This window comes from Paramacrobiotus metropolitanus, unplaced genomic scaffold, assembly GCF_019649055.1.
Source record: "Paramacrobiotus metropolitanus isolate TYO unplaced genomic scaffold, Prichtersi_v1.0 Parri_scaffold0000143, whole genome shotgun sequence".
NCBI lineage: Eukaryota > Metazoa > Tardigrada > Eutardigrada > Parachela > Macrobiotidae > Paramacrobiotus > Paramacrobiotus metropolitanus.
Window position 1 is genome coordinate 245,276 of NW_026570363.1, and position 20,996 is coordinate 266,271.

A 20,996-nucleotide genomic window follows, 5' to 3' on the forward strand; every position below is an offset into this window, starting at 1 on the left:
CGTTTCGTGGACCCTGACCCTTTTCATCCCAGGGTACTTTACGGTCCACCATGAAACATGCATTAAAGGTGCTGAAAAAACCGCCCCACAAAAAACTGTCGCACCCCAAGGGAGATACCAGCCAGCGAGCGAGTTAGTGTCGTAATAGTACGGCTTTTGTCCGATTCCAGTTGTCACTCGTGGAAGTCGTGCTTGCCTAGCTTCTGGTACATACAAATGAATCACCAGCGCCAATCGACCGCCAGTGCAATGTCCGTTAACGCACAAACTGAAGACAGCGTTTAAAGATAATCCACAATTTAAGTCAGTGGCAGTTTCTACCGGAAAGTACTCTAGCAGTGGAATGTTAAAAGAAAACATGTACAGAATCGTAGTATTGAAAAATGCTTATAGTAACATCAAAAGAAGTGCCAGTTATTATCAAACGGCGCGTATAACCATATGTCGTCAATGACGTGCAACTAATTGATATCCCACGAAGATTAAAGTTCTGGTTTTTTCGGCATGTGCCAAAGATATATGGGTCTCCTTGCTTTTTACATGTTTCAACAATGAGCCGAACTATTATTAAAGTGGTGACAGACTTAATACACACACAATAATTGTATGTTTGATGTCGATGGTATCAGTACGAGTGCCTAACATTGATCAGTACGAGTGCCTATATTGATGACTGATCAGTGACCAACGAAAAGTCGCTCGTGCCCTCAATCAAGATCTAAAACGCTCGATAGCACGTCAAAACACTAGAACCCAACGTCAATTCTGCATAAACAAGGCAAAAATTCTCAATTACTGTATGATCACTGACCAGTACACTATTACAGCAATGACATCAAGTAGGTTTACCGTTATACGAAGACTCAGGCAAAGCCCCGACTCTGTTGCAACATTTGCGCACCTCGTTCTGCAGTTATTCAGTGTCTGTAGTAGCATTATACGCTGGCCCTTATAGTTTCTAAATTGTGGCCGACTTCTTAGAACTGAGAGTTAACCCCACAAGCAGCATTCGCTTTAAAATGAATCCTGTCGCATTTAAGGCAACTCCCATGATCGCCATCGGCATCGTACAACTGCTTTGCGGTGTCGCCATCTTCCTTGCCGAAATTCTATGTACAGAAACGAAGAATTTGTTTTACAAAAACAATTCCCGTGATTCAAAATTACAGTAATGAATTATCACCATCATTTTTACGTTTACTAAAATACTTAATCATTGTAGTGACGAATGTTATTTTGCATGTAATATATTTCATTGTCGCGTTGTAGCGCTGTGGGTGCACAGATTCCCCGCTACGGGCTTTTCTGGCATCTTCTACATCATCACCGGTTCAGTGGGCGTGACTGCCGGTTCCAGCGCCTGCAACTCCGTTGGTTCGGGACAGCGTCTGGCCAGCACTTCGCTGGAACTGAGGTTCTTGTTCGTTATGAATGCCTTCGGTCTGATCAGCTTGTGCAGTGTTATCCTGCGTGAAACATGGTATCCCGCATACCACTGGCATGGATACGACATCGCCGGCGCCCAACTAACATTCTTCGTCATCGTCCTCATCGCCAGCATCGTCATGTGTGTCATCAGCACCCGGGCGATGAACGCCATGCACAGCAACACGGTGACGACGGTGACGCACGTGACCTATGGGCTGCCGCAACCGGAAATGGTGTGGAAGGCCGGACAGTATCCCGGTCAGCAGTTTGCCGCTTATTCGAGACTACAGCCGTACGAACTGCCGCCTGTAGGTGTCTGTGAATCGGGGCAGTAGTCACCTGCACCTACGCCTATATTAAACTTGTTAAGCATCATAGCGCTTAGATGGGCGCCTGTGACTGCAAATTTTATTGAAAGTAAAAGCGCTTAATCACCCCCGGACTTTAAATACGGTATTTAATCTCCATTTTACAAGCCCACCCGGATGATGAGCGAAATATATAACTATTAAGCAATTCGGCGCGCAACGCCACAATCTCTGCATGCGTTTGACATGGTTGGTGAAAGCCATGATGTAAAACTAAATCTTGGAGGTATTAATTAAAATACAACATTATAATTAAAAAAATAAGCCCCGATTTGTTTATGTCATGCCTGGTCCTCCGCAAAACATAACATGAATAACATGCGGTGTTAAGGAACTAGAGTAGGTTCCATCGTTGCACTGCACATTACGTTAGCCGCATCAGTGAGAGATTCACCGTGCTGCTACCGTCAGCAGCTCCTGTGTTCCGTCCACGCCGTGGGGCCGCGTCGTGCGCAGAGCGGTCATGCTGCGAAAGGTGAAGACCGACAGAGCGATGCTGATGATCAAGATGCACAGCGTGGCTGTCAACTGGGGCCGACAAATTCCTTTATGAAGCGCTGACCAATGAGTTCAGGCAGTTTTGGTAGCCATAGTTTGGCATCGCTATTCAGAATAACGGAGCACCACACCAGCATGGAGAAGGAGCTGAGAACCGATACGATATTCAGCACAAAGCAGCTGACCGCTAAGCAACGGGCACCCGTGCTGGGCACCGGCTTTAACTGGCTGGCGCCGGCCGCCACGCCCAAGGCGCCGCTAACGATGTAGAACAGTCCCAGGATAATCCCGACGAAATTTGTCAGGGGAATATACTGTACAGCTAAGGCTGCAACAATGTAATTTTGACGTTACGCTACCTTATACAGTAGATACTCGCGCATGCACTGCACAAAACATTTCGCGGCTAATTTCTGTTGATTGTGAAATAGTACAAAGTGAACAAAACTTTAATGCACTGACTTTTATGTTTTTGTTCTTTTTCTAATACTGTATTTATTCAGATTAGCGGTACAAAAGTCTTTTATGTACTGTATGTGTAGCACACTTTTATATACGTACGTTGGTCAGAGATACTTACGAATTGCATCGGCTACAAAGATAATAACGCCTCCCAGAAGCTGGATGATAGCCAGGGCGATGGTAGCTTCGGCGTTCGATGCAGAGGGATTCATTTTACGTATACCAACTTACGAACCGGCTGGTATTGGGGCGAAGTACCAGTTGTTCCGTGCAAAATGAGAACCGTCTAATGAATTACAGAAACTGAATGGGAAACTGGTAACACGGATATTCGAAGACCCGACGGCCCGCTGCCATAAAGCTCAACTCTAATTTGTCAGTTACAACACTATTACGATTTTATACTGTATAGCGCTGCCGCTTCGCCTCGCAAATCTCCGGCCAAATCACCAACCACAAACAGCATTCCCTCAGTTTCGACGTACTGTGCCTATCTCGCAGCTAACCGGAAGAACGTCATCGTTACTACCGTTCTCTGCAAACGGTTTTATGGCTTTTAACGGTTGTTAAACACACGGTAACCACTGGAATGGCAAGTATAACACAATTTCCGGCGCACACAGCCTGAATGATGACTAGTGTCATCTTGTTGTAATTTCTTGACCGAACCTTAGTCACTGAAACTGACTATGGAGTTTCCGGCACGGACCAGTGAATCACCAGCAACATTCAGCGGGAAATGCAATATCCGTTGAAGAACAAACTGACGATGGCGTAGAAAGATAGTTAGCAAAATGCTCGAACGTGGAAAATGTTAAAAACGGACATGAGCAAAGTTTTAATTTATCATCTAAAGATCAACCCCACCAGGTTGCCCCAACGAAGCAATTATCGAATAATATCAAACAACACCAAGTGGTTTCTGCCAGCGCAGGCGTTTGTATTACGTGAATCGTCGGCTGTTACCAAATGATCCTGATTGCGATAAAACGGTTTGGATAACCATGTGTTTTTTTATATTGTTTCTCTGGACGTGTGCTTGTAATTAAACAGAGGGAAGTTGACCAATCGAAACACAACATAGCGATGAAATAACTCTTTAAATTGGTGACCAGTTAAGTTGATCAGTTTTGGCATTATACGATTACTCGTTCATAAACATTTTTTAATCTTTATGGGGCAAAAGTCGCCTGGATAGCAAAAGGTGCATTCAGGCGTAATTCACATTTAAATGTATACGTGACTACGTCGTATATCCATAGTGTCCGAAACAGCAACAGCATTTCCTTTAACAACACCCAAGCGAAATCGCTGCTAACTTGCTGATGGATTCTCCAGCATCTTTACCGCAATGGCACCGCCCAAAACGCGCCCGACTCAGGGGACGTCCGGGTTGTGTTGGTCGCGCGCTGAGCCTTCAGAACACGGTAAATGCACACGGACAACGCGAAACTGACAATGGTCATAAGGAGAAAAAACGCTATCTGCCATCCGGAAAATCCCGCTACAGCTGGATGAACCAGTCTCCCTTGTTTCGTATAAGTCTGCTCCCAGCTCTCCTCGTGGGCATACCAAAAATCCATAGGGAATTCAGTAGATTGTTCAGAATCACCGAACACCAGACAAGCATGCTGAAAGAGCTGCAGGTCGACACGATGTTGAGGACCAAGGAAACCAGTGCCAGACCATGGGCGCAGCGAGCGCTGATGGTGTTGTGGAAGACGGTGCTGGCGGCAATGGCCACAGTGCCGGTTGTGACGTAGATGAGGCCCAGGACAATGCCGACACATTCGGTCCAGTGGACACGGTAGAACGCCAGCGCTGCAATCACCGCAACACAATTGGTCATTTTAGAACTGTTAACTGCACTAGCCACGCCGCACACACATACCAGCTACTAAAGCGATAAAAAAGTATTAAATACTGTAACTGAAACAGAAAGCTAAGCTTTTGTGCAGGAAAGCCCTCGCTACGAGTACTTTTACGACAAGTCTTACGTAGAATTTCCAGTGTAAAAACGGCGACACCGCAGAGAATTTGAAAAATGCCAAGAACAAGGACAGACTCCCGGAAACTGGCGCCGCTGGTTCCATGTTAAGATTACGTCCACTATTACGGTACTTCACAACGATTAAAGGTCAGTTTGTGTATGTGATGATGGAAGCGATAAACCAGGTTTCGTAAAAGTATATAATTATTAAATCAGGGCTACTCAGTTCAGTATATTAATTCAGGGCTGTTCAGTGCCTTATTTTAGCGGTACCTTGTTTTTAACCGAATGCGAGTGAAGGCGCAAAGACGCAAGTTAAATGGTGTTTCTTATCATTAAATTCATATGAGACGCCGGTGTATAAAGACATCGCATCCGTTTTTGAGCAGTGTTAATCACGAAATCAGAGCAAACATGCTGCAGCCTGGCAAGTTACGTAGTTCCCTGCATTATCTGATTTTCGATTTTAATCTCAAGGTAAATTAATAAGAACAGGTGATGGATGTGTTTGCGGTATTTCATAGTGTATGGCACTTTTGTTGGACTGACAAGACGTGAAATGCCGTGTGCTTGCCGCGTGCAGATCTGTATCGCACGATAACACGTCACAACCACAAACCGACGTTAAATTGTATGCGAATTTCCTATCCCGAGGCCCGGTATGCTGGGCGACCGCAGACTTTCCGTGCGGTTACTGAGGTTTGAAGAGTGCCGGCATGGCCGGAAGTGCGCAATTACAGCTGAGTATCTTACCTTGTGGTACAGATTGCTCACTGCCGGCACCTTCCGCCTGTGCCCGGTCCCTTCGCCCCCAAACAAACTCTTCTCCGATAAAAGTTCGGGTTGGTAAGCACATCCGGCCGGATGTATCGGTCCACGCAGTCACTTTTCCATCGTCCGGCTCGCTTGATTTCATCCTTCGGTACTGCCTGTGCGGCAGCTTCCGTCGCCGCTCCAATGCGGAAACTGTGGGTGCTGAAGCGCAAGCGATCGGGGTGCCCTTCCAGGAGAGATTTCATGGATCGGTCCACTGTCTCCCGCGTGAGGTAGCGACCGTCAGAGTGGCGGTAGAAAGGCTTCGTACTTTCGCCTTGCAGCCTCCGCTGACGGTGGTACATGCCGATGGCGCGCACAGGGCACACTGAGCGGTTAGTGGCAGTGAGCTCGATCTTTGTGCCTGCTGCGCATTGGTCGGTCTTCGTACGTTTTAGTGTGATTATCACACACTCACTCGTCAACTCCACGTCGTCGAACGTCAGAGTTGAAGCTGCATCGAAGGAGTTCCGCGACTTACTGACGATCTCGCTGACGCGCATAAACCCGAAGAATGCCATGCAAAACGCGCTCCACAACATCAAGGCTTCTTCGGTGTTCTTATATTCTGCCAGTCGGGTTTTAAGCGATCGCATCACGTCCATAGTTATTGGTAGACGTCGGTCAGGTGTCGGACCATTGAGCCGCTTGTATCCGTTGACCGCTCGTATCACCAGGTCGTCGGCTGCTGGGTTAGGAAGTCCTGCCTCTCGGTGGTAATTGTGTATTGCCGCCAAGTACACTTTGCATGTCCGAAATGCTGCCTTGTCCTCGAAGAGATGTGCGACAAAGGCGGCCACTGTTGCCGGAGCTGCCGGAAGCGGCGTTAGGCGATTCTCAAGGCAAAACGTTCGGAAGCGGTTCAGTGAACAGTCGTACGTCGTGCGGGAGGATGATGAGATGTGTGCACCGAGGAGGCGCTGCAGAGTGGTGTTTGGTCGTATGTCTCCTGCAGGTTCCCAAAGATATCCGGACATGGTGTCGGCCGCTGCGAGGCCTGGACGGCTAGCTTCCGAAAACGCTCCGTCTGAAAGCGAGATAGAGCGTCAGCAATGCCGTTATCGACTCCGCGAACATGTTTCAGGGTTAATGTCATATTATTGTCGGCCGCCGCTCGTGTCAGACGCCGCATAAGATCAAGAACGCCCGGGCTGCTGGAGCGCAAGTGTGCCCATGCCTCCACAGCGCCGGCGTTGTCTGTATGGAAAACGATTTTCCGACGCCGCAATTTCGGCCCCCAAACAATGACCGCAAGGAGAATGGGAACCATCTCCAAGTATTCGATTGATGGCGGGCGCTGCAGGATCCACTGTGGCCACCTAAGTTGGAACCATTCGTTGTGGAAGAAGGCTCCCAGACCCAGCGTGGCGGATGCATCGGTATAAAAATGCAGGACGTCGGAAGTTGTCCAGTCGGGCTCCAAGAAGGAGGCTGTGCCATTCCATTGAGGCAAGAACGTTTTCCACCATTCCAGGTCACGGTGAAATTCGTCACCGAGTGTAACGGTGGAGCGTCCATGGAAGGTGGAAAGCATCATGATCATGCGCCTGGTAAACAGGCGACTGCAGGGTACACACTTTGAGGCGAACGAAAGGGTACCAATCAGGCTCTGGAGTTCGGTTGTGGTACAGGAAGTTCTTCCGCTCCAGGTACTAAGGGCTTCGGTGATTTCGTAGTGCTTTCTTGCGGGCAGGCTTAGTGTCTGAGCTACTGAGTCGAGCTCAATGCCAAGGAATGTCAGGCGAGTTGCGGGGCCTTCTGTTTTATCCAAAGCCAGCGGCACCCCAAGCTTGCTGCACACTACTTGCATAGACTGCATGAGACACTCGCACTCGGTCGTTCGCGGTTTGCCAACAAAGAAAAAATCATCCACATAATGTAGTAGCGTAGCAAGGCTGGCTTTCTTCTCCACACACCAGTGTATGGCAGTAGAAAAAAAATTCGAAAATATAAGGGGACGAACGGCAGCCGAACGGTAGTACAATGTCGTAAAAGTACTCACCGTTAACGGTGTAACCCAACAGATTCCAGTCGGCAGGCCTGACAGGAATGAGGCGAAATGCGGACTTGATATCCATTTTGGCCATCACAGCGCCTTTTCCTGCAGTCACAACCAGCCTGACGGCGTCATCTATTGAACAGTACTGCAGGGGCATGGCGTCTCCGTCAATGTGTTCGTTGACGCTGTCCCCGAATGGTTGGGAAAGGTCCATGATGGTCCGGTGTCCGCCGTCTTTCTTAGGACGGCAGCCTAGCGCGTTCACAACAAAATGAGGTAGAGGCGGGATCGGAAAAGGGCCAGCAGTGTGACCGAGAGAGATTTCTTTTTGGATGCTTCTGACCAGCACGGCGTGATGTATTCGTGCGGAGGCTGAGTTTCTCGTGTAGCGGCTTCGCTGCGGCCCTGTATATCGGATGTCTGCTCCGACACGCAGGGTATTGGCGATGAATTCTCGTAAATATTTGTCCGGGTGATCCGCGAGCAGTCTTGCAAAAGCGTCAGCACGCAAAGGCGTCTGAGCGCTTGCAGGCACTCTCGGCGGCTCAGCGAGACCCGCTTTTGCACTGTGGAGCTTTGTGGTCTTTGTCCCGGCAGTGTTCACAGGCGTGAAGGCGACGGTACCTGCACGGTTCACTGCAGTGGCCGTAGTTGTGATTGCGGCAGACTTCGCCCCCCGCTGCCGGGGCAGGTCGAAAGGGCGGAACATATCCGGCTTGGCCGCGGCGTGGTTGCTTGCACTGGGCGATATAATGCCCTAGTTCCCCGCAGTTTCGGCATTTGTCCGTCGCTGCAGCCGTCTTCTTAATTCGGCTTTCGTTAGCGCTGTCGCTGGCGGCCTCCTCGGGGACTGCGTTTTGAATATAATCGGCGTACGTGTCGTCGTGCTGCCGTGCCCACATATCGACTTCTTGAGGATGGCTGGTCATGAGCGATCTGAACTGCCGGTCATACTCGAGCCAATGGGCGGTCGGGACCCCCCGGTCGACGTATGCCGCAATTAGATCCTGGTATTTAGCCAGGGCGGTGGCCAGCTCCGGCAGAATTGTGACGCGGTATGCCAGGAATACGGAGAACGCGCGGATCCAAGAGGTGAAAGAGTCAACAACCACACGCACCTCGTTTGGCTTTAGCACCACTTGTCCTCTCGACATCACCAGCTTAGAGCCTCCATGCTTTGGTTTTTCCACGCGGTTTTTTGGTAGCAAGCCATCGAAGTCGACGTACCGAGATGGGTCCGCTAGTCGTCGGCGAACCCTGCTGGGAACGGCGGGCAGGTGCTTGGCCCGATTGAGCAGAGCGTTACGCATAGACGATGATGCACGGTTACCGCTGTGTTGCTTTCCGCCGGGATGCGGACCGAGGCGGTCGAAAATCGGCGGGCGGGCGGGGGAGCGGCTGCGAGACGACGAGCGGCTCCTTGAACTGCTGCTCTTACCTCTACGTCGGCGGTGCGAGCGTTTAATGCTTTCACCCCTCTGATGCACATCCCTCTTTCCATCCGGATGCGACTCAATCTGGATGACAGATGCAGTCGCTGGAGAAATTGGCCGGGGAACTCCCAGCTCCCTGGTTGCCAGCGGTGTGGCAATGTCCAGGAGCTGCTGGATTTGTTGCTGGTGCTGTTGATGTTGGCGTGCGATCAGGGTCTGTAAATCAAGCGGAGGTGGATCAACTACCACCACTTGCGACCTGATTGTGGGAGCGGGGGACGGGGATCGATTGCGTTTTCGACTGGGACGCGTGTTAGTTCGTGGAGCCCGGCCTCCTCTGGTGCCTCCCCCTGAACGCTTTTTCTTCGGGCTGAGGTTACTGTTGGGCTTCTTCTTCGGTGGCATGATAAGAGATTGTTGTGAACACCGTTATTCAACGGAGAACTAATTCAAAACGTAACAGTATGAACGCAGCAAAAACCACCAATGCAAATGTCAGTGAGCTGTAACGCACGAACGGCAAAAAGCACACGGCACCATGCTGCCGGTGCCGAGATGAACAGGGAAACAACTGCACAGGATACGTAAACTGCGCCAATTTAACATTAGCTAAGTAAAACTTAACTTTCATTTATACAGTCGTTCAGCGTTATGATCAGATGCACGTCTGAAATACGTCAAATATAAATTATTCAACATTCGATGATTAAGAATAAAGCATCGTAATAGGCAAGAATCGTACACACATACAAACTGCATATACGACGTTGTGCCACTTTATACAGGACGTGTAAATTTTCTATGTTATTGGAGCTGGGGTTATTACTCATAAGTTATCAGTGACACTTCCGTCGTGCTAATCGATATCATAACCACGCAACAATGGAGCATCAATCACGGTAATCGCTTAAACTTTCAGCGGAGCCGGAGGCGCGTAGGACTGCTGTCCCGGATACGCATAGGCACCGGCGGGCGGCTGTCCGTACGGCTGTTGCGGCGCATACGGCTGCTGTGGCGGATAGACGAACTGCTGACCGGGATACTGCGCGGTATTATACACCATTCCCGGTTGCTGCACCACATGCGTCACGTGTGTCACCGTCGTCATCATGCTGCTGCGCATGGCGTTCATGGCGCGCGTGCTGAAGACACATGACGATGCTGGCGATGAAGACGATGACGAAGAAGGCTAGCTGGGCGCCCACCACACTGGGTCCGTAGTAGCGGATAACGAAAAGTAATAGTAGCCGGGATACCAAACGGTGCTGAGGAAAAAGCTGCACCAGATGATCAGGCTGAAGGCGTTCAGGATGGACAGAATGCTCATCACCAGTGAAGCGATGGCCAAACACCGCCCTGATCCGGCGGGGTTGCGGGCGCTGGACCCGGCGGCTGCGCCGATGGAGCCGGTGATGATGTAGAAGATGCCCAGGACGATGCCGGTGTAGACCGTCCCGAGAATCCGTACAGCGACAGCGCTACGAATTCAGACCATTAAAAACACATACCTTATACGAAGTAATAGTAAGTAGAGGGGAACCCATAATATATTAGCGCAAAAAATCATCAAGTTGATTGCGACATTAGAATTCCGTTGAAAACCGTTTTTTTCTAATAAATAATTAGGTACTTACATAAAACATCAGTAAGGAAGATGGCAATACCAGAAAGAAGCTGAATGATGCCGATGGCGATCATGGGAGTGGCGTTAGCCGCTGCGGGATTCATTTTCAAGAGGCCTTCTTAATCACCGGTTTGGTAAGCCTGCTTAATGCAACTGACTGCAAGGTACGAGTAACTAACAACGTATGCTGATGGATTCGGCGTTTGTTATTAAATAAGTCCTTGTGAAATACAAATGATTACCGACTGATACGATTGTAGTTATTCGGAAAAGGCTAAGCACTGATTGACGGACGATTCACCGGCGGCACTGCATGTGATTGCTACAGAGCCTTATCACGGTCGAGACGTTATGTCAAAGCGTTTATAATCGTGGGTCCTTCCTAGCTAGCTTCCGTTGCTGGAAACCGATACCGGCTATTATTTCCGGGATTGCTGTTATCAGTAGAAAATAAGCGATAATGAATAACGATGCACTACCAAGTAGAAGGTGAGTCATATTTTCTTTTCTCATCGTTTGAACGTGTAACACTACCGCAAGGAAACAGTGAAGTTGTGACACTTCTGACCATGGTGAGACTTGTTCGCTGTGTTACCATACGATGCTCGTTTTAATCAGACAACAGACAGAACGTTTCCTTTGTTCGGCACAGATTTCGATGCAAAAACATATATTATATGATCATATCAACTAAAAAAAAAGAGCAAAGCCTCGAAGTTATCCGAACAAGGACCACACACGACAACCGTTATATGTACGTAATACAGTTGTCGCTCGTATAGACAATACTTTGCGGAGTTTTACTGTTGAATGGAAGATGGCAGCGTTGTGGCTCCGGTCCACATGCTGCACATACGGCACCGTGTGCCCGTGTGAAGCTTTCACCGTCCGCGCGCCGCAGACCGACATGACGATACTGGCTACGAACATGACGAAGAAGAAAACCAGTTGCGAGCCCACAACATCTCGTGCCGAGGGTAGAACATCGGCAATCAGGATGCTCAGCCAGATAGTATGCGCAGCCGAGTTAAAGATGGAGAAAACGGACATAATAAAAGCCGCTGCGGTCGGAATGCGTGGAAATTGACCTTCCGGGAGTGTACACAGCAGGCAAAGATTCCTAAGGTGCCGGCAATCATGTAGAAGATGCCGCTGAACAGGCCGCCGAAAAGCGTCAACGTCAGCGATGTTCCGTTAAAGGTCACCATGTCTAGAAAAAAACCGTCGCGCGTTAGTGAGACGTGCATATGGGATTCAGTAAAGAAACGGGAAGGCGCCGCTCAGAAACTCGCAAGCAATGTCGGCCACGAAGACCGAAAGGCCGCAAACCATTTGGACGGCCCCAGTGGCTGCGAGCGGACCTGCTACTTTCATTCCCAACAGCCTGCAAGGTTGAAACTCGCCAAAACGGAAACCTAACAATTGTTTATAACGTTTGATTGACCTTATGAAATTCCACAAAAAGATATGTCAGTCAGACGCTGTAGCGATCCTGACAGAACATTCGAGTTTCCAATGGATAAAAGTTCATAAAACCCACGTGAGTCGATATGGTTGGTTTATACATTTTTTATCTGATTAATATATTTTCGGTGTCGTTATTTTGTCAAGTGCATTCTCATATAAGACAAAGAATATACGTATCTTGTGCACGATACAGGATTCGAGCCGGCGTATTTTGATGCATTGGTCCAAGTCTGCTTGGTAGCCTTGGTATCTGCAGATAAGCATGTTTATTCAGCGGAATGCTCTGTCATTAACTTTATTGTAGCGGTGTATGACGAGTCAAAATTGTTCTGATTATCCAATTAAGCGAGCCAAAATTACTGTAAAGTGTGTTCGCTAAATCATGGTTAACAAACAGCTTCTGTGCTTGCTTCAGAATAAATACGAGTATCGTTCAAGCTACTACATGCACATGTTGTATTACAATATACGGTATTAATAATTAATATTAATTGATATCCGTATGTTAGGTGTACGCCTATCAGAAACAAAATTTTCGTGCATAATCAGTTTAATTAACGATTGCAATTGCATTTGGAACAGTAGCCACTGGTCCACAGCCATAAACAAATACCATGTAAAAGTTTTGGTTGCACATTTGGGTACATGATTGGAAACAAGGGCCAAAATTGCAGAATACCGGTGGAAATTTCTGCGCATGGAAACTTGACCACGAAAGTACTGTAGTCAGATCGAACGAACAGTATTAATGCGGTCAGGAATCTCAGGATGCGTACTTGGGCAGCTAGGTGATGTCCTGCCCGTCCTGGTCCACTTAATTATCTTCAGCATAGTCGCTTTTGCGCACCCCAAACACTTTTTTTGCATTGTACGAGTATATGGAATTCTGTAGCCGAATGATTTGTATACACTGACGTAAAAATCGTTGACGTTGCGCGTAACATCCGGTGGGATGCGAAACGGAGAATAATGGTTAACCATTAATGAATAATGGTTAATTTTGTTATATAATACAATTGTATTATATAACAAAATTCTAAAATCTTTGTAACGCATAAAGTCAAATATACTATATTCAGGCATGTATAGTACATGGTACTTACATCTGCGTCAGGACTTGGTACATTCAGATTTTGCGTGATTAAGGTGCATAGAAAATTAATGTGTTCTTGCACGTACGAACCAACCAGAGTTTGATTAACTGCATGTTTTTAAAATGAAAGACCCGAATAAAATAAAGACATTTTAAAGACCGGATATGCGTTTAAGCTTTCTGGAAGTTTCTTACAACAGTTTTAACTTCCCAACCGCATGTTGCGCCGTATAAACGTTACAATACTTTTGCGTACGTCAGTGTATCTATACCAGTATACAAATCATTTGGCTACATAACATATGTATATTAATCATTATAAATGCCATAAAACAATGCAGAAAAGTGTTTGAGAGTGCGCGACAAAGTTTTCGTGCAGGAACATGATTGGTTCATGTACCGGGCCACTTCCGCTAACGATAAGCAAGTTTGTATACTTATGGTTACTCGTTAGTACGTACAGTAAGTACAATACAACTACACAAAAACTACACAAAAATCAACCGGAAGCAGATGCAGCGCAGGTAGGAGATAGGCTTACAAGCCGATCGACTATACGAGTAGAGATTATCAGCTATCTAAAAACAAAGTACTTCTGTCCTTCAATAAAAAAAAATAAATCAATCAATTTGATTTGAGGTGCCATTATTTTTACGTTTTGTTTCTCGAGGTGCCCGTTGTAACTTGTAACTTCCTGGCGGCGAATTCCGCTCTGCGGGCGGCGACTTTGTGCAATTCTACTTGTACGCGTTCAGTAGCGAGCGGAAAATGCGAATAACGATCGGCTTACAGTTCGGTCCGCTGTACCGCCCGGCCTGCCATTTCGCTCGACAGTTCTCTTGATACTTTGGACTTTGGCCCGAATCAGGTCCCACAGTTCAAAGTTCCAGCTGAGCCGTTCGCCTTTTATGATTTTTTGCGCCTCCGTTGAAAAATTCCACACGCGTGTGCGCATGTGCATCTGCTGGAGTTCATTTTGACGCACACGGAATACTCTTCTCGATATACCCTGTTCTATCCTTTCTCCTGTCCCAGCATCCCCACATTTTGTGGCTTGTGCCGTTGTACTACTCCCTTCATTCCTCTGAGAAATTGCATAGTTTTGTTGCATGCCTATCGTCCTGACATGATGCAGCACGCTGTCAAATTGGTCCGCAATCCCAGCACGTTGTCGCTACTGCAGCGCCGTGCAGCCTCCACTACCGCCACCAGGTATATCGCGCCGTTCCTCTGCTGGAAAATATTTTGGGCATTGAATAATTTTGTGGGGAATCGTTGCACAGCAAGGCCGCGGCGCCCCAGCTGAAGGAGAAACCCGAGGAGCATCGCGAGAAACCCTCGCCTGCATCCAGTCCGCGTCCCTCCCCGGAACGCAAACCCGATGAGGCCAAGGCCAAGACCACCCGCGCACCGCGGGATCAACGTGCGCGGATGGAAAAGAAGGCCCAGGTACAAACGGAAAGACTGAGAAAGCAGTAAACCTGATTTTAGCAACACTTTTATGTAAATACGGCGCATACCCTATAAAAGTGGTGAGGATGTCGGGTATTGCTGGTACAGTGAACAAGGGACATGATTATTTGCGTTTGCATCTGTTCAACTGCTGGCACGAGTATCACCAGTCTCGTGTTCTGAGAATTATTGCAGGCTGTTTTTAGTACGGCATGCGCTAAAACGGTTACTTATCAGCTGATGAGCAGAATGTGATACATTCTGACGCTTTCAGGAATCGAAATCCTTCGTGGCCAATTTATTCCGTGGCCGCGCTGTGACTGAGCAGGTAAGCGTGCTGATTTTGCAATATTCACCAAATATCCGTCATAAATAACGCATATTTTCTATTTTTACCTACATGATTATTTCGGAAAAATGTTGTACTTTTGTGCTGGATAGTGTTGCTGTTTGCGCGTTATTTCCTGATAATTTGAGTATTTATTTATTACGAATATTTTGCTAAAAATCTGGAGATGATGAGGTGTGCAGGGGTCCTGAAATCGGTGGCCATGTGGACCGAGCGACAGTTGTGCGTGTTTCGCCGTTGGAACCGCGCTCCTGTCGCGATTCAGCACAGTCTGATCACAGATTTTATTCTCTTTTCATCATTTCATCTTCAGATACACGTTTCCCATTTTTATTTTACGCCAGAAAATATTGGGGATTTTTCATCATTTTTTTGCTAAAACAGTTTATTTATTTTATTTTCTGTTGTTTTTTTTAAAAATTATTTGTATCTCATCCAGTCTTTCCGTTAGTTAGATAATGCATACCGTCTGTGCGGTATTGGTACGGTATGAATATGTACAGTTTCATACTTTCTAATGAAACATTTGCGCTGTTAGTGTGTTCTGCCTAAAATCGGTGGTTAGAAATTGTTGGATATTTGTATGACGGTGTTAATTGATAAATTTTATTTGATTTCCCTAATTTGATTGAATGTATTGCATGATTCTGATTGGATAGATTTTACGGTAATGCTTGTGTTGTTGTGGCGTGCCAGATGTTCCCCTTCCCCGACGTGCTGGAGGAGGACGCCCGGGAGACCCTGCGCTCCTTTGTGGAGCCGACGCAAAAATTCTTTGCCGACACAGTCAAATCCGCGGAGTACGACGCCAAGGAGCAGGTGCCGGATAATGTCACCAAGCAGCTGGCGCAGCTGGGCGCCTTCGGCCTGCAGGTACCCCCGAGTACGGCGGTCTGGGCGCCAACAACACCATGTACGCGCGTCTCGGCGAGATCATCGGCGCCCACGATCTGGCCATCGGTAAGCCGCCTTTTTTCCCCTTGATTTGTCCGTTGGTCTGCAATGTGCATAAAAGGCTATTGCATTTATTTAGTAAAATAATTCTGAGGTTACCTGTGACATTTGATTAGGTTGCTTTTGAAGACAGCCTAATTAGTAGGCAAATAGTTGTTATGAAAAATCATGAACAGCCATTGGTAATGATTAATAAATCATAATAATTATGAAATGAAAATAGCACTAATTGATGTCATTACGTTTCTAGCATACAGGTTGACAGTTTGGTTCGTTTGTAGGGATCTTCCTGGGATCGCATCAGTCGATCGGGTTTAAAGGTACGCTACCAATAGATTATAGAATTCTGTAAATGTAAGCTGCAGCGCCTGACAGGTGGAGTTTTCTTAGGTATTTTGATTGCTGGAACGGATGAGCAGAAGAAGAAGTATTTACCGAAGTTGGCCGCTGGTGAGCAGTTCGCGGCATTCGCATTAACCGAACCCGGCCACGGCAGTGACGCGGCGGTAACAGTTGCTCTTCCAAAATCCCCAGATAATTACTGAACGGATGGCGATGTTGAATTGTTGGTTGTGTTGTAGAACATACGCACAAAAGCCACGCTCAGCCCTGACGGAAAACACTATATCCTCAACGGACAGAAAATCTGGATATCCAACGGTAAAATCTTCGTAAAATAAATTTAAATAATGAATTTTCCATTCTTTTTTAATTTTTCAATTATTTTTATTCTGCACTGGGATTGTTTTTAATTTTTGCACTGGGAGACCAGGCGATATAAACATTAACTGAATGCTGTTTTGAACGAAGCTTTGCAGCATGATTAAAATAACCGCGAAATAAAATGCTGAGTGAAATTAATTTTTGTACAATTTTCGTTGATCATGGGTATTTTTTATTGGCAGTTTTTTGTGCGCCAGTGTTCTTAAAGGGGTCTGCTTATTTTGAGAAATACACGCGGCTCCTGTATCAGTGTTACTAGATGTGAAAAGGGAAATTTCTCTGAAATATTCCGTCGTTTTCGCAGGAGGTATTGCCGAGGTGTTTACGGTGTTTGCTCAGGTAATGGTTATTTTGCACGATAGATAGTGGTTATTAGTGATGTTTTTGGCGTCCCTGTGCAGACGGATGTGACGGATGCGGAGGGGAATGTGCGGGAGAAGCCGACGGCGTTCATCGTGGAGCGGAAGATGGGCGTGAAGAGCGGGAAGCCGGAGAAGAAGATGGGCATTAAGGCCTCCAACACCGCCGAGGTCTACTTCGACGACGTCAAGGTGCCCGTCGAGAACGTCCTGGGCGGCGTCGGCAACGGCTTCAAAGTGGCCATGGCCATTCTCAACAAGTAAGCAATGTAGTTGTTTTTCGTATTCCATTTGAATGCTTAACAAAACTGCTGGAAAATGCACTCAGTATTTCGTGTTTCTGATGGAATAATTGTGCGCTTATTTTGTTTTGAAATTATTTCTGCATTCGGGTTTTCGTTGTCTCGTTTTTGTGGAGGTGACGCGAGTAAAGTTTTAATATTGGAAATTGTTTTTTTCTTAAAAATCAGGATTTGTGAATTTTTTGTTTAATTTCTGCTGAATTTTTACGGTTCTCCCCTGATTTCTTTGTGGAAGTATATATTGAAAATCAGATTTTAATTTTAAAAATAATGTTTTTGAAGAAACTTTAAATTATTCATTTAGCTTTATGACTGCAAAATTTATAGAAAATTGGAAATAATTGTTAAAAAAATTGGTAAAGAATTAAAAATTTTGAATGCCTTATTTTGCTGAGCATGAGCATGGTTGTTAAGTGGTCGTTTCGGGATGGCGGCGGCGATGGCCGGGACGATGCGGACGGTGATCGCGCAGTCGGTGGCGCAGGCCAACACGCGCTCGCAGTTCGGCCACCTGATCAACAGCTACGGCGCCATCCAGGAGAAGCTGGCGCGCATGGCCATCGCGCACTACACCACCGAGTCCATGGCCTACCACGTCAGCGGCATCATGGACCTGGGCTTCCAGGACTACCAGCTGGAGGCCGCCATCAGCAAAGTCTGGGGCTCCGTAAGTGTCTCGCTGCGATAACTCGTCATTGTAGCATTTCCACCAAGCGATTTATTCGTTCCATCACGTCAGTGATTGTCGCTGATTTCATCCAATATTTCCATAGCTAATTAAAAACCATAATACGGATATTTATTGGGATTTATATTAGTGAGCTTTCGCCGTTTTTTTATCTATTTCTTAGCCATGATTTGAATATTTATTTTTTTATGTCTGAGATTCTCGCTGATTTTAAGAATGATTTCAGTATAAATTCATAGCCGTAATCTGAATATTTGTCTTGATTTATGTCAGACTGTCAGTGATTCTCGTCTGTTGTAATAATTACTTTCAAAATAAATTGATAACCTTAATTTGAACATTTATTTTCAAAATGATGATTGAATAGTACTAAAGTTTTTTTAATATTCATTTTAATAATATTTCGCAGGATGTGCCAACTGTTTGAATAAGGATCATAATTTTATCTTCAACATTCTTCAACATATTATTTTAATAATAATTTCATTAACTGACGCGGGTTTTTATCAGCCGACGTTAACCTTATTAATGGTATTTTTGGTATTTTGTATACGGTATTTTCTCTCATCCGTAAAATAGCCGTATGAATTTTTGTGATTTTTGGCATACTTCTTTTCCCGAATTTATTGGATGTTTTTTACCAGTTTTTAAAATGACTAACGGTGTTGCACTGCCGTGGGTATTGTGGCAGTTTTTCTTGACATCCACTGCCATCATCTACAGGAATCGGCATGGTTCACCACGGACGAGGCCATCCAGCTGTTCGGCGGCATGGGCTTCATGAAGGAGACGGGTCTGGAGCGGATTCTGCGGGATCTGCGCATCTTCCGCATCTTCGAGGGCACCAACGACATCCTGCGGCTGTTCGTGGCCCTGACGGGCATGCAGTACGCCGGCGGGCATCTGCGCGAGCTGCAGAAAGCGATGAAGAACCCCCTGGGCAACATCGGCCTGGTCTTCAACGAGGGCATGACGCGGGGTCTGCGCAGCATCGGGGTGCGGATGGGCGGGCCCTCCTTCAGCGAGTTGGTGGCCGCGCCGGTCAAGGAGAGCGCTGATTTAGCTGGGGCCTGTATCGGGAATTTCGGGGAGACCGTGGAGGCGCTGCTGGCCAAATATCGACAGGGCATTGTCGGTGAGTCGCACAATCAGTTTTTTACCTTTTTATTTACAGTTAAAAGTCATTTTATTCATGAAAAATAATAACAGCACTAAAAAATTTGTACGCGTACAATTGAAAGGTAATCTGAATTTTTTATTGATTTATTTTAGGGAATAATTTAATCATCATTCTGACAGACATATGAAAGAGCATTAGGTTTAAATTTTAAAACCAGTATTCGTTTTCTTGTAAATTAAAACTTCAGTAACTTTTCGAGATGCAGTTCCCGTCTTGTGCGGGATTTGTTTTTGGAAGTTTTATTTAACCCATTTTGCAGTGGATTTTCTCGAGGAATATTTTTGCAAGATTTAAATTCAGTGTCAGTTGCATTTTGTAATGGAATGAATTTCACAGCCTGCGTTTGAGGGCGGTTTTGTTTGCTGATTCGTTTTAATAAAATTTGTTTTATCTAACTTTTATGACAGATTTATTTGATGGATTATTTGCATGGTAAATCGGTTGCAATTGTTTTAATTGGGTTTTAATACAGTAAGATGACGGTGATTTTATTTTAATCAAATCTTAATTGGTGTCGTTTAAAGCAGAATTATCTAATGGAGTTTTGCGTGATAATTCCGGCATTACAGTTGACATAGTTCAGTTGTACTACATTAAAAGAAGAATAGTTTAATTTGCGATTTCGATTAATATAATTTATAGCAGATACATTTGAAGATATTTTTGTGGGATAATTTTGTTGTATTAATTTATCCGTTTTTGAGCGTTGTGTTGTTTTACATGCTGATTGGGATTATTTGTTTGAGTAGATGAGCAGTTTTTGCTGAAGCGCGTCGCCGAGGCAGCTATGGATATTTACGCGATGACCGTGGTGCTATCGCGCGTCACCAAGAGCATCAACGACAAGGCCTCCAGCGCCGAGTTCGAGACGAAGCTGGTCAAGACCTTCTGCCACGAGGTACGTCCCTCCTTCTAGGGTTGAAATCATGATTACTTATTGGTTTTGCGGTTGAGCATAAAGTATAGACATTTTGTAATCTCGAACCGTTTTTGGGAGTGGCGATAACCATATCTTGATTTGCTAATGATATTTTGGAAACAAATATTTGATACAGCAGAAAAAGTTATTAAAGTGTGATAATTAATATTACTAAAATAATCAATTTTTTTAAATAATTTTATTTCACGTTTCATTTCATTTCTTTTCATTTCACGTTTCATTTCATTTCCTTTCAAAACTGGGTTTGAACCTCATGAATTTCAACCCTACCTCCTTCACCGTCTATTCAGGGAATCAATCAATAATATTTTAATCGATACATTGCGGTAAAAATGGCGCTAATTGCGGTGTAATTATGCTTCCATATAGGCGTCACAGCGCGTCAAGAATAATTTGGCCTTAACACGCAATCCCCGCGATGTGGCCAACTTCAAGAGTATGGCCGAGTTGGCCCGCCAGATGTGCGACGCCGGCGGCGTGGTGCAGGAGCATCCGCTCGGATTCTAAATTTATATGGGAAAAAGATTCTACCGTGGAATTTTGTCTCGTAGACAGGCCGAATTGTGTATTGTAGTATTTTTTTCGGTTTAATTTCAAACAGAGTAATTTATTTTGTTGTCTGTGCACAAGAGATTGGTTTGTCGGATTTGTCGTTTTAATCACATTTCTCTGAACATATGTCTCCAGCAATAAAACATTCAACAAAATCTTTTTATTTTTTTCCACCAGACTGGTTTTTTATCCCAGTACATAATTTTTTTTAATCATCCATTTATTTGGAAAATTAATCAATTTAATTTTTATTTGGAAAACTTAATTTCCGTTTATTATCAATTTATTTCGTTAGACATGCCGTCACATGCGTAATTTTTTC

The 20,996-nt window shown here is 45.7% G+C and overlaps 3 protein-coding genes across 4 annotated transcripts; 1 reads left to right on the forward strand and 2 right to left on the reverse strand.

Moving 5' to 3' along the window:
- Positions 1-2,174: 2,174 nt before the first annotated feature.
- On the reverse strand, positions 2,175-3,086 carry LOC129599336 (uncharacterized). Its single transcript, XM_055497547.1, has 2 exons — positions 2,875-3,086; positions 2,175-2,622 (listed from the first exon to the last, which is right to left on the reverse strand). Exons 1-2 carry the CDS (start codon positions 2,966-2,968, stop codon positions 2,321-2,323), a joined length of 396 nt encoding a protein of 131 aa, XP_055353522.1. The 5' UTR covers positions 2,969-3,086; the 3' UTR covers positions 2,175-2,320.
- Positions 3,087-3,816: 730 nt separating this feature from the next.
- LOC129599291 (uncharacterized) lies at positions 3,817-10,921 on the reverse strand. Of its 2 annotated transcripts, none has more exons than XR_008691897.1 (4): positions 10,626-10,921; positions 8,997-10,469; positions 4,754-6,586; positions 3,817-4,577 (listed from the first exon to the last, which is right to left on the reverse strand). XR_008691897.1 is itself a non-coding variant. In XM_055497503.1 (4 exons), the coding sequence occupies exons 2-3, from the start codon at positions 9,394-9,396 to the stop codon at positions 5,517-5,519; spliced, it is 1,470 nt and encodes a 489-aa protein (XP_055353478.1). In that variant the 5' UTR covers positions 9,397-10,469; positions 10,626-10,921; the 3' UTR covers positions 3,817-4,577; positions 5,500-5,516. The 2 variants fall into 2 exon arrangements, 1 of the variants encoding a protein (XP_055353478.1); XM_055497503.1 differs by having other exon boundaries at positions 5,500-6,586.
- Positions 10,922-14,092: 3,171 nt separating this feature from the next.
- Positions 14,093-20,829, forward strand: LOC129599287 (very long-chain specific acyl-CoA dehydrogenase, mitochondrial-like). The gene is given in 14 exon segments (XM_055497498.1): positions 14,093-14,387; positions 14,459-14,624; positions 14,902-14,955; positions 15,673-15,853; positions 15,856-15,936; positions 16,212-16,250; positions 16,321-16,436; positions 16,512-16,590; positions 16,958-16,992; positions 17,055-17,272; positions 17,729-17,981; positions 18,726-19,137; positions 19,932-20,080; positions 20,492-20,829. Coding segments are annotated over 14 exon segments (2,007 nt in total). The 5' UTR covers positions 14,093-14,301; the 3' UTR covers positions 20,630-20,829.
- Positions 20,830-20,996: the final 167 nt, after the last annotated feature.

Coding starts and splice junctions, on each gene's coding strand:
- LOC129599291 (XM_055497503.1), bottom strand. CDS start 9,396: ATGCCACCGAAGAAGAAGCCCAACAGTAACCTCAGCCCGAAGAAAAAG. Junction 6,587..8,996: donor CTCGCACCGCCGACGTAGAG/GTAAGAGCAGCA, acceptor TCTCGCTTTCAG/ACGGAGCGTTTTCGGAAGCT.
- LOC129599336 (XM_055497547.1), bottom strand. CDS start 2,968: ATGAATCCCTCTGCATCGAACGCCGAAGCTACCATCGCCCTGGCTATC. Junction 2,623..2,874: donor CTTTGTAGCCGATGCAATTC/GTAAGTATCTCT, acceptor ACATTGTTGCAG/CCTTAGCTGTACAGTATATT.